At 42.6% G+C, this 12500-nt stretch overlaps 1 protein-coding gene and 1 pseudogene across 12 annotated transcripts in view; one reads left to right on the plus strand and one right to left on the minus strand.

Moving 5' to 3' along the window:
• Nucleotides 1–650: 650 nt before the first annotated feature.
• On the minus strand, nucleotides 651–4728 carry LOC119016392 (annotated as a pseudogene).
• The window catches only part of LOC119016390 (coxsackievirus and adenovirus receptor homolog), an 8833-nt gene continuing 1039 nt past the window's right edge, over nucleotides 4707–12500 (plus strand). Inside the window, exons 1-7 of one of the 12 annotated variants that reach the window (XM_037092178.1) lie at nucleotides 4707–4839; nucleotides 8039–8128; nucleotides 8381–8458; nucleotides 9624–9713; nucleotides 9965–10042; nucleotides 11237–11314; nucleotides 11429–11533. In XM_037092178.1, the coding sequence (XP_036948073.1) occupies nucleotides 8054–8128; nucleotides 8381–8458; nucleotides 9624–9713; nucleotides 9965–10042; nucleotides 11237–11314; nucleotides 11429–11533 (504 nt within the window). In that variant the 5' untranslated portion in view covers nucleotides 4707–4839; nucleotides 8039–8053. Of the gene's footprint in view, nucleotides 4840–7414; nucleotides 7845–8038; nucleotides 8129–8380; nucleotides 8459–9623; nucleotides 9714–9964; nucleotides 10043–10454; nucleotides 11015–11236; nucleotides 11315–11428; nucleotides 11534–12500 lie in introns of those variants that run through there. The other 11 variants (XM_037092166.1, XM_037092169.1, XM_037092168.1 and 8 more) reach the window with 11 other exon arrangements.

A 12500-nucleotide genomic window follows, 5' to 3' on the forward strand; every position in this document is an offset into this window, starting at 1 on the left:
CTCATTCAACACACAGATATGGTTGTACTGACTTGGTGTTTCTTTTGCTGAACACTCCTGATCCAGGATTTGCCTGTATACCACAACAGGAAGTCACCTACATTTGATGCCAAATCTAAGAAGGTCATTTGGACCATCTTCTCAGTATATAAAGACAAAGCACCCAGCATATACCCTTAAGATCCTTTAATGTAAAAAAAAAAAAACATTGATTCCAGCTCCAAAACTGTCAAACTCGAACAAGAAGACTCACAATGACCCAACCATTCAGAATACTGAACCACAACCTCAAGAATACTCTGATTGTCCTCAACAATGTGGCATGTGGGTGTCCTCCAACTTCTTTGTAACTCAGTCTTTATAGTGAAAAGATACACATACATGATGTCTCAATTTTATGTGAACATTTAATAAAAACTTTACATAAACAATTTTTTATCTTCCTCAAACACAATAGACCTCAAGAGCACTCTGCTCTTCCTAAACAATGTGGCATTAGGGTGTCCTCCCCTTCCTTTGTAACTCAGTCTTTTATAGTGAGAAGACACAAACTCAAAATGTCTCCATTTTATGTGAATATCTAATATAGAATTATTAGCAAACACATTGTTTTCTTCCTGAAACACAGTAGACCTCAAGAGCACTCTGCTCTTCCCTAAACAATGTGGCATTAGGGTGTCCTCCCCTTCCTTTGTAACTCAGTGTTTTTCACTGAAAATATAAACATTCAAAATGTCTCAATTCTATGTGAACATTGAATAAAGAATTTTACACAAAAACTTGTTTTCTTCCTCAAACACAGAAAACCTCATGAACATTCTGCTCTTCCTAAAGAACATGAAAGTTGGATGTCCTCATCCTACTTTGTAACTCGGTCTTTATTCTTCTTTTGGCTGTAACACATAAGTGAAACAATAATTTTTTTTAAGGAAATATGACCATTCTCAAAATAAACTAAACAAGCTCACATGTAAGGGCTCTCAGAGTGTCTAAGAAAGAAAGGTTTCTGCTCAGCAAAGTTCAGTGAAATCTACCAAGATCCACAAATCTTCTGTCAGAATTGTTGGGTTTAAGCTCGACTGTAACTCATGTACGCCGCACTAAAGCCTGCATAATAATACTCACCATTGCTTCACCATGGGCCATCACATGATTGTCACCGGATCCAATCTCTGACTTTGCTTTCTGCTCCTAAAAATGAAACACAAATTTGGGTTTTTTACTCTTACTAGAAATGCCAAATGCATAAGAAGTGTTCAGACTACCACACTGTGATTCAGAACCACGACACTACATTGACCCTAACCCTACTCACCACTGCTTCACCCCTGGATGTTGCATTATGTTCACTGGATCCAAACTCTGAGTTGTCTTTCTGTGAGAAACACAGCTCCTAAAGATAAATCATGAGATTTTTTTTAATTCAAGGGACACACAGACAGAAATTGTGTTTTTTAACTCTTACTACAAATGCCAAAATGGCTCAAGTTTTCACCGTCAGTGCATTCACACAATGAACTGTTTATTTAAATCACTGGTTCTGGTCTCTGACAACAACAGCACTGAAGATTATCTACTCCTACATACTCTGTCACGTGATTAGTCAAATCAGCTTTCTTTATCCAGTCAAGATCAAGCACACCTGACATAGTCACTAGCCGTTATTACACAGAGCATCAAGCCTCTAATTTGCCCGTCCTTTTGGCGGCTCGATCCCAAGTTTTAGACAGAGGGCGGCAAACTGGGGGTCTGTTTCAGTCCGCCGATTTTTCCCCCTGGAGGGTACACTTATTTCCGCCTCAACTGCTATCTAAAACCAAGGCGGAAATATCCCGGCCAGTGAGTGAGAGGGGTGGAGGTGTCAATGACCTGCACTGTTGTGTGACCCACAACAGAGGATTTTAAAAACCAGGAAACAGCTGATCACAGCAGTCAGCCCATCACTTCATCCGCGGACATTAAGATCAACAACTGGACAGCTGCAGAGATCACAAGCTGGTAAGAACGGTTGCTAATTTCAAATTAAAGCCCCCCGCTAAGAACCCATTTCTAAACTCTGATAGGGTGCAATGTAAAGCTCTTATTTTGAAGACAAATTCGTTGTCACTGTTCACAGTCCAACTTCAAGCTTCACGTCACGTCACATGTTATGCCTACCCCAGAGGCGGCTTTTGGAAAAGGAGGAATATTATGCCTCCGTTTTAGAAAGACAGGCCAGCAAATTGCCGCCCTTACCTTGAAACAAATGTGCCACATGTTCTATCTAAAAAGGGCTACTGATTGTTGATAGTGCAGGAAAACAAAGCATAAGTGGTCCTGTGGGCAATGAAGACCTGAAGGAACCCTAACTCCCAGAACCACCACAGTACTTTGACTGCATTGATGGTACCCTCACCTCATCTTTCTCATGGCGCATCATCAAATTTGTACTCTGAATTTGGCGCTCCCCATCAGAGTGGCAGACATCAGTTTCTGACACATCCTTCTTCATGGGCTTGTGCTTGAAAAGACATATCATCAAATTTGTACTCTGAATTTTGTTTTTAAGGTGCTTATACGTAGAAAATGGGTAGTTGTCTCCTGCTCAAATATCTTAATGGGTAAAGCTACTCACCATTGCTTCATCATGGACCGTCACTCCGTGTGCAATGGATCCAGCCTCCTCTGACTTCTCTTTCTGTGAGTGACACAGCTTTTTAAAGATAAATCATGACAGTTTTTACACTCAAATGACACATGGACAGAAATGGGGTTTTTACTCTTTCTAAAAATTGTAAAAATGACCGTGAAATGTTCTACTTCATATATACTCTGCCACTTGATTAATTACATCGGCCGAGCGTTACAGTTGTTTACAGTTGTGCTTCCTCAACAGCTTCAGATACACCAGTCTTTTTTATAAACGTTTCCTCACCCTGTGCACTGCCCCGACAGCTTTCTAACGGCCAGGACACTACACTCTCATGATTTTTGGCAAGCCATGTACGAGGAGGGAGTTCATCCTGCAATATTTCATTGCTGAATTCCTCGTCATTCTTTTTCTGCAGTAGCAAGTGGCTGCGATGATAGCGATGATGATGAGTACAGTCACAGTGACACCTACTCCTACTGCTACATGTCTATAGTTCACAGTTGGCGGTGCTGTGAAACTGAGGATAACCTCACAATCCTGCACGCCCACGAGGCTTTCGACTGTACAGAGATAGCTTCCAGAGTCATGCTCTGTGACTTTATCTAAATACAAGTCACCTCCTGTCCTGTCAACAAAGGCACCATGAGGCAACATCCTGTTCCCGCTTTGTTTTGACCATCTGTAAGTGAGAGGGGGACTACCTTTTGAGGATCTGCACCGCAGCCTCAGATCTTGATTGGCCACAGGTTGACTATCTATGTAACACTTTGGCTTACTTGGCCTCTCCATTACTGTCAGGATAAATATTTTTAACCCGAGTTCAGGTAAACATCTGACTTTGCACTGGTAACTGCCTGTATCTTCACGGCTTCAGGTCAGTGATGCTTATCGAGGCATCTCCATTTTGGGGCTCAGGCGATGTGAAGTGGAGTCTCCCCTTTAACGGATCATATAAATGATTATATATCTGGCCTCCAGTATAATGGATAATAAGCTTGTCGTCTTCTGCCCTATTTGGAGGCACAATGCTCCACTCTATCTCTCTGGGTTGGCAGTTCTCAGAAGCAACAGCAAACTCGCAATTAAGGGTCACAGCTGAATCTAAAACCCCATAATAGTGCTTAATGTGTGAGATTATTTCAAGAGCGGGTGTTGGTCGTGTGGTGAAAAGGAATAATATTCCCAGGACAGGCCATAGTCCAAACTTTGTGGGAAGATTTCTTGAGCTCATCGGGGTTGGCAGGTGACTACAGCGTGGCTTCAATATCAAGCTGATGTGCTTGGGGATAGGCTGCAGCTTCTGGCTCACTTTCTGGGTTGCACTGTAAAATAATAGGGTTCAGTTAGGGCATAGTGCATAAGAAAATGTTGAATTAGCTGTGTTTGACCAGGCTGAAATAAGTGTGGGTTAATCAGCTTGAGGGAAAAAAGCTGATATTCTAAGTATCTCTTTCCTTGTGTTAAATACAGATAGGCAACTTTACAGTAAGTGGGGTGCATGCTTCCCACGGCAATATTATACCAAAGTTAGGATATAAAAAACAGCACCATACATTCCGTTTGAGTTATAGAGTAGAGGATATAGGATATGTCACAGTAAAAGTGGGTGTCCGATTATAATTATACAGAAAGAATGGACAGTTTGAATTGTTTGATTTATTAATATATACTGTCTCATGTTCAATATAAATAGACCACTATACAGTAAATTGGGTGCATGATTCTCATGGCAATATTATACCAAAGTTGGGTTAAACAAAACAGCACCATACATCCCGTTTGAGTTTTTACAGTCGAGGATACGTTACGTTAAATGTGGGTGTCCACTTATCGTTATGCAGAAAAAAATGGACAGCTTCGACTGTACAAGTTTCAGCTCCACATCTAGCGCTTCCTGGTCTGTACAGCTGTTAAATTATGTAGTCACTTATAAAAAGTTAGGCTTCTTACCTAAGTGCTTTCATTCCTTCCACCCATCATCTCGGTAGACTCTGCGTCACACTCCCCCTCCCCCCTCCTGTCTGTGGCATCAGGTAGTTATCAGGTAGTTAAGCAGTCTGCTCTGATTGGCTGCTGTTAATTTATGTGGAGGCTCCTTTCCCATGTGCTTGAGTCATATAGTTCAGGTTTAAGGTCCTTCTTCACGGAATTTCCTGCTTCATTCGACACCCTTCGTTAAATTTACAGGAGTAGCAGCTCATCTCCAGGTAAAAGTTAAGTTGCAAATTGTACTCCTCAACTTTGTGTTTCTTTTTTGCCGAAGGGTTGTTTAGTGTTAAATGTCTGGGCTAAACTTGGAGGAGGTGGAGCTGAAAACTGTCCATTTTTTTCTGCATAACGATAAGTGGACACCCACATTTAACGTAACGTATCCTCGACTGTAAAAACTCAAACTCATCTATATTTAACACAAGGAAAGAGATACTTAGAATATCAGCTTTTTTCCCTCAAGCTGATTAACCCACACTTATTTCAGCCTGGTCAAACACAGCTAATTCAACATTTTCTTATGCACTATGCCCTAACTGAACCCTATTATTTTACAGTGCAACCCAGAAAGTGAGCCAGAAGCTGCAGCCTATCCCCAAGCACATCAGCTTGATATTGAAGCCACGCTGTAGTCACCTGCCAACCCCGATGAGCTCAAGAAATCTTCCCACAAAGTTTGGACTATGGCCTGTCCTGGGAATATTATTCCTTTTCACCACACGACCAACACCCGCTCTTGAAATAATCTCACACATTAAGCACTATTATGGGGGTTTAGATTCAGCTGTGACCCTTAATTGCGAGTTTGCTGTTGCTTCTGAGAACTGCCAACCCAGAGAAATAGAGTGGAGCATTGTGCCTCCAAATAGGGCAGAAGACGACAAGCTTATTATCCATTATACTGGAGGCCAGATATATAATCATTTATATGATCCGTTAAAGGGGAGACTCCACTTCACATCGCCTGAGCCCCAAAATGGAGATGCCTCGATAAACATCACTGACCTGAAGCCTGAAGATACAGGCAGTTACCAGTGCAAAGTCAGATGTTTACCTGAACTCGGGTTAAAAATATTTATCCTGACAGTAATGGAGAGGCCAAGTAAGCCAAAGTGTTACATAGATAGTCAACCTGTGGCCAATCAAGATCTGAGGCTGCGGTGCAGATCCTCAAAAGGTAGTCCCCCTCTCACTTACAGATGGTCAAAACAAAGCGGGAACAGGATGTTGCCTCATGGTGCCTTTGTTGACAGGACAGGAGGTGACTTGTATTTAGATAAAGTCACAGAGCATGACTCTGGAAGCTATCTCTGTACAGTCGAAAGCCTCGTGGGCGTGCAGGATTGTGAGGTTATCCTCAGTTTCACAGCACCGCCAACTGTGACTATAGACATGTAGCAGTAAGAGTAGGTGTCACTGTGTCTGTACTCATCATCATCGCTATCCATCGCAGCACTTGCTACTGCAGGAGAAAAGAATGACCGTAGGCATATCCTATATCCAGATCTCTCTATGAATCACCAGACTTGCAGAGATATACTCCCTAATCGTACATTGGCTTGCCAAAAATCAATAGAGAGTGTAGTGTCCTGGCCGTTTAGATAGAAGTGTCGGGGCAGTGCACAGGTGAGGAAACGTTTATAAAAAAGACACTTTTCAATGTCTGTGGCCAATTGTGGCACAAGTTTCAGGTGACTCATGAATTAAATCCTTTTTGTTCATAGAACTGCAACATTTCACAATTTAAATTTGTCCTCAAAGCAACACACAAGGTGTCCTTTCAAAGACGTTAAATTGATCTAATCATGTTCTGTATTGTGTCAAAAGGGACACTGGGTCGTTATGCAGGAAATCGACAGATGGTTCCAGCCTGAGAATGAAGAGAGTGAGTACGAAGTCATGGCGGCGCTGAAGCCTGTGAGTATATTCAAATATGTATGCAAAATACATGGAGTGCAAGTCTCTGTCTCTTGGAGTATCTGAAGCTGTTGAGGAAGCACAACTGTAAACAACTGTAAACGCTCGGACCGATGTAATTAATCAAGTGGGCAGAGTATATAGAAGTAGAACATTTCACGGTCATTTTTACAATTTTTAGAAAGAGGATAAACCCCATTTCTGTCCATAGTGTCATTTGAGTGTAAAAACTGTCATGATTTATCTTTAAAAAGCTGTGTCACTCACAGAAAGAGAAGTCAGAGGAGGCTGGATCCATTGCACACAGAGTGACGGTCCAGTGCTGAAGCAATGGTAGTAGCTTTACCCATTAAAGATATTTGAGCAGGAGACACTACCCATTTTTCTACGTATAAGCACCTTAAAAACAAAATTCAGAGTACAAATTTGATGATGCGCCATGAGAAAGATAGGTGAGGGTACCATCAATGCAGTCAAAGTACTGTGGTGGTTCTGGGAGTTAGGGTTCCTTCAGGTCTTCATTGCCCACAGGACCACTTATGCTTTGTTTTCCCTGCACTATCAACAATCAGTAGCCCTTTTTAGATAGAACATGTGGCACATTTGTTTCAAGGTAAGGGCGGCAATTTGCTGGCCTGTCTTTCTAAAACGGAGGCATAATATTCCTCCTTTCCAAAAGCCGCCTCTGGGGTAGGCATAACATGTGACGTGACCTGAAGCCTGAAGATACAGGCAGTTACCAGTGCAAAGTCAGATGTTTACCTGAACTCGGGTTAAAAATATTTATCCTGACAGTAATGGAGAGGCCAAGTAAGCCAAAGTGTTACATAGATAGTCAACCTGTGGCCAATCAAGATCTGAGGCTTGCGGTGGCAGATCCTCAAAAGGTAGTCCCCCTCTCACTTACAGATGGTCAAAACAAAGCGGGAACAGGATGTTGCCTCATGGTGCCTTTGTTGACAGGACAGGAGGTGACTTGTATTTAGATAAAGTCACAGAGCATGACTCTGGAAGCTATCTCTGTACAGTCGAAAGCCTCGTGGGCGTGCAGGATTGTGAGGTTATCCTCAGTTTCACAGCACCGCCAACTGTGAACTATAGACATGTAGCAGTAGGAGTAGGTGTCACTGTGACTGTACTCATCATCATCGCTATCATCGCAGCCACTTGCTACTGCAGAAAAAAGAATGACGAGGAATTCAGCAATGAAACATTGCAGGATGAACTCCCTCCTCGTACATGGCTTGCCAAAAATCATGAGAGTGTAGTGTCCTGGCCGTTAGAAAGCTGTCGGGGCAGTGCACAGGTGAGGAAACGTTTATAAAAAAGACACTTTCACATGTCTGTTGGCCAATTGTGGCACAAGTTCAGTGACTCATGATTAAATCCTTTTTGTTCATGAACTGCAACATTTCACAATTTAAATTGTCTCAAAGCAACACACAAGGTTCCTTTCAAGACGTTAAATTGATCTAATCATGTTCTGTATTGTGTCAAAAGGAACACTGGGTCGTTATGCAGGAAATCGACAGATGGTTCCAGCCTGAGAATGAAGAGAGTGAGTACGAAGTCATGGCGGCGCTGAAGCCTGTGAGTATATTCAAATATGTATGCAAAATACATGGAGTGCAAGTCTCTGTCTCTTGGTGTATCTGAAGCTGTTGAGGAAGCACAACTGTAAACAACTGTAAACGCTCGGTACGATGTAATTAATCAAGTGGCAGAGTATATAGAAGTAGAACATTTCACGGTCATTTTTACAATTTTTAGAAAGAGTATAAACCCCATTTCTGTCCATGTGTCATTTGAGTGTAAAAACTGTCATGATTTATCTTTAAAAAGCTGTGTCACTCACAGAAAGAGAAGTCAGAGGAGGCTGGATCCATTGCACACAGAGTGACGGTCCATGCTGAAGCAATGGTGAGTAGCTTTACCCATTAAGATATTTGAGCAGGAGACAACTACCCATTTTCTACGTATAAGCACCTTAAAAACAAAATTCAGAGTACAAATTTGATGATGCGCCATGAGAAAGATGAGTGAGGGTACCATCAATGCAGTCAAAGTACTGTGGTGGTTCTGGGAGTTAGGGTTCCTTCAGGTCTTCATTGCCCACAGGACCACTTATGCTTTGTTTTCCTGCACTATCAACAATCAGTAGCCCTTTTTAGATAGAACATGTGGCACATTTGTTTCAAGGTAAGGGCGGCAATTTGCTGGCCTGTCTTTCTAAAACGGAGGCATAATATTCCTCCTTTTCCAAAAGCCGCCTCTGGGGTAGGCATAACATGTGACGTGACCTGAAGCCTGAAGATACAGGCAGTTACCAGTGCAAAGTCAGATGTTTACCTGAACTCGGGTTAAAAATATTTATCCTGACAGTAATGGAGAGGCCAAGTAAGCCAAAGTGTTACATAGATAGTCAACCTGTGGCCAATCAAGATCTGAGGCTGCGGTGCAGATCCTCAAAAGGTAGTCCCCCTCTCACTTACAGATGGTCAAAACAAAGCGGGAACAGGATGTTGCCTCATGGTGCCTTTGTTGACAGGACAGGAGGTGGACTTGTATTTAGATAAAGTCACAGAGCATGACTCTGGAAGCTATCTCTGTACAGTCGAAAGCCTCGTGGGCGTGCAGGATTGTGAGGTTATCCTCAGTTTCACAGCACCGCCAACTGTGAACTATAGACATGTAGCAGTAGGAGTAGGTGTCACTGTGACTGTACTCATCATCATCGCTATCATCGCAGCCACTTGCTACTGCAGAAAAAAGAATGACGAGGAATTCAGCAATGAAATATTGCAGGATGAACTCCCTCCTCGTACATGGCTTGCCAAAAATCATGAGAGTGTAGTGTCCTGGCCGTTAGAAAGCTGTCGGGCAGTGCACAGGTGATGAAACGTTTATAAAAAAGACACTTTCACATGTCTGTTGGCCAATTGTGGCACAAGTTCAGTGACTCATGATTAAATCCTTTTTGTTCATGAACTGCAACATTTCACAATTTAAATTGTCTCAAAGCAACACACAAGGTGTCTTTCAAGACGTTAAATTGATCTAATCATGTTCTGTATTGTGTCAAAAGGAACACTGGGTCGTTATGCAGGAAATCGACAGATGGTTCCAGCCTGAGAATGAAGAGAGTGAGTACGAAGTCATGGCGGCGCTGAAGCCTGTGAGTATATTCAAATATGTATGCAAAATACATGGAGTGCAAGTCTCTGTCTCTTGGTGTATCTGAAGCTGTTGAGGAAGCACAACTGTAAACAACTGTAAACGCTCGGACGATGTAATTAATCAAGTGGCAGAGTATATAGAAGTAGAACATTTCACGGTCATTTTTACAATTTTTAGAAAGAGTATAAACCCCATTTCTGTCCATGTGTCATTTGAGTGTAAAAACTGTCATGATTTATCTTTAAAAAGCTGTGTCACTCACAGAAAGAGAAGTCAGAGGAGGCTGGATCCATTGCACACAGAGTGACGGTCCATGCTGAAGCAATGGTGAGTAGCTTTACCCATTAAGATATTTGAGCAGGAGACAACTACCCATTTTCTACGTATAAGCACCTTAAAAACAAAATTCAGAGTACAAATTTGATGATGCGCCATGAGAAAGATGAGGTGAGGGTACCATCAATGCAGTCAAAGTACTGTGGTGGTTCTGGGAGTTAGGGTTCCTTCAGGTCTTCATTGCCCACAGGACCACTTATGCTTTGTTTTCCTGCACTATCAACAATCAGTAGCCCTTTTTAGATAGAACATGTGGCACATTTGTTTCAAGGTAAGGGCGGCAATTTGCTGGCCTGTCTTTCTAAAACGGAGGCATAATATTCCTCCTTTTCCAAAAGCCGCCTCTGGGGTAGGCATAACATGTGACGTGACCTGAAGCCTGAAGATACAGGCAGCTACCAGTGCAAAGTCAGATGTTTACCTGAACTCGGGTTAAAAATATTTATCCTGACAGTAATGGAGAGGCCAAGTAAGCCAAAGTGTTACATAGATAGTCAACCTGTGGCCAATCAAGATCTGAGGCTGCGGTGCAGATCCTCAAAAGGTAGTCCCCCTCTCACTTACAGATGGTCAAAACAAAGCGGGAACAGGATGTTGCCTCATGGTGCCTTTGTTGACAGGACAGGAGGTGACTTGTATTTAGATAAAGTCACAGAGCATGACTCTGGAAGCTATCTCTGTACAGTCGAAAGCCTCGTGGGCGTGCAGGATTGTGAGGTTATCCTCAGTTTCACAGCACCGCCAACTGTGAACTATAGACATGTAGCAGTAGGAGTAGGTGTCACTGTGACTGTACTCATCATCATCGCTATCATCGCAGCCACTTGCTACTGCAGAAAAAAGAATGACGAGGAATTCAGCAATGAAATATTGCAGGATGAACTCCCTCCTCGTACATGGCTTGCCAAAAATCATGAGAGTGTAGTGTCCTGGCCGTTAGAAAGCTGTCGGGGCAGTGCACAGGTGAGGAAACGTTTATAAAAAAGACTGGTGTATCTGAAGCTGTTGAGGAAGCACAACTGTAAACAACTGTAAACGCTCGGCCGATGTAATTAATCAAGTGGCAGAGTATATAGAAGTAGAACATTTCACGGTCATTTTTACAATTTTTAGAAAGAGTAAAAACCCCATTTCTGTCCATGTGTCATTTGAGTGTAAAAACTGTCATGATTTATCTTTAAAAAGCTGTGTCACTCACAGAAAGAGAAGTCAGAGGAGGCTGGATCCATTGCACACGGAGTGACGGTCCATGATGAAGCAATGGTGAGTAGCTTTACCCATTAAGATATTTGAGCAGGAGACAACTACCCATTTTCTACGTATAAGCACCTTAAAAACAAAATTCAGAGTACAAATTTGATGATATGTCTTTTCAAGCACAAGCCCATGAAGAAGGATGTGTCAGAAACTGATGTCTGCCACTCTGATGGGGAGCGCCAAATTCAGAGTACAAATTTGATGATGCGCCATGAGAAAGATGAGGTGAGGGTACCATCAATGCAGTCAAAGTACTGTGGTGGTTCTGGGAGTTAGGGTTCCTTCAGGTCTTCATTGCCCACAGGACCACTTATGCTTTGTTTTCCTGCACTATCAACAATCAGTAGCCCTTTTTAGATAGAACATGTGGCACATTTGTTTCAAGGTAAGGGCGGCAATTTGCTGGCCTGTCTTTCTAAAACGGAGGCATAATATTCCTCCTTTTCCAAAAGCCGCCTCTGGGGTAGGCATAACATGTGACGTGACGTGAAGCTTGAAGTTGGACTGTGAACAGTGACAACGAATTTGTCTTCAAAATAAGAGCTTTACATTGCACCCTATCAGAGTTTAGAAATGGGTTCTTAGCGGGGGGCTTTAATTTGAAATTAGCAACCGTTCTTACCAGCTTGTGATCTCTGCAGCTGTCCAGTTGTTGATCTTAATGTCCGCGGATGAAGTGATGGGCTGACTGCTGTGATCAGCTGTTTCCTGGTTTTAAAACTCCTCTGTTGTGGGTCACACAACAGTGCAGGTCATTGACACCTCCACCCCTCTCACTCACTGGCCGGGATATTTCCGCCTTGGTTTTAGATAGCAGTTGAGGCGGAAATAAGTGTACCCTCCAGGGCGGAAAATCGGCGGACTGAAACAGACCCCCAGTTTGCCGCCCTCTGTCTAAAACTTGGGATCGAGCCGCCAAAAGGACGGGCAAATTAGAGGCTTGATGCTCTGTGTAATAACGGCTAGTGACTATGTCAGGTGTGCTTGATCTTGACTGGATAAAGAAAGCTGATTTGACTAATCACGTGACAGAGTATGTAGGAGTAGATAATCTTCAGTGCTGTTGTTGTCAGAGACCAGAACCAGTGATTTAAATAAACAGTTCATTGTGTGAATGCACTGACGGTGAAAACTTGAGCCATTTTGGCATTTGTAGTAAGAGTTAAAAAACACAATTTCTGTCTGTGTGTCC

This window comes from Acanthopagrus latus, unplaced genomic scaffold (assembly GCF_904848185.1).
Source record: "Acanthopagrus latus isolate v.2019 unplaced genomic scaffold, fAcaLat1.1, whole genome shotgun sequence".
NCBI lineage: Eukaryota > Metazoa > Chordata > Actinopteri > Spariformes > Sparidae > Acanthopagrus > Acanthopagrus latus.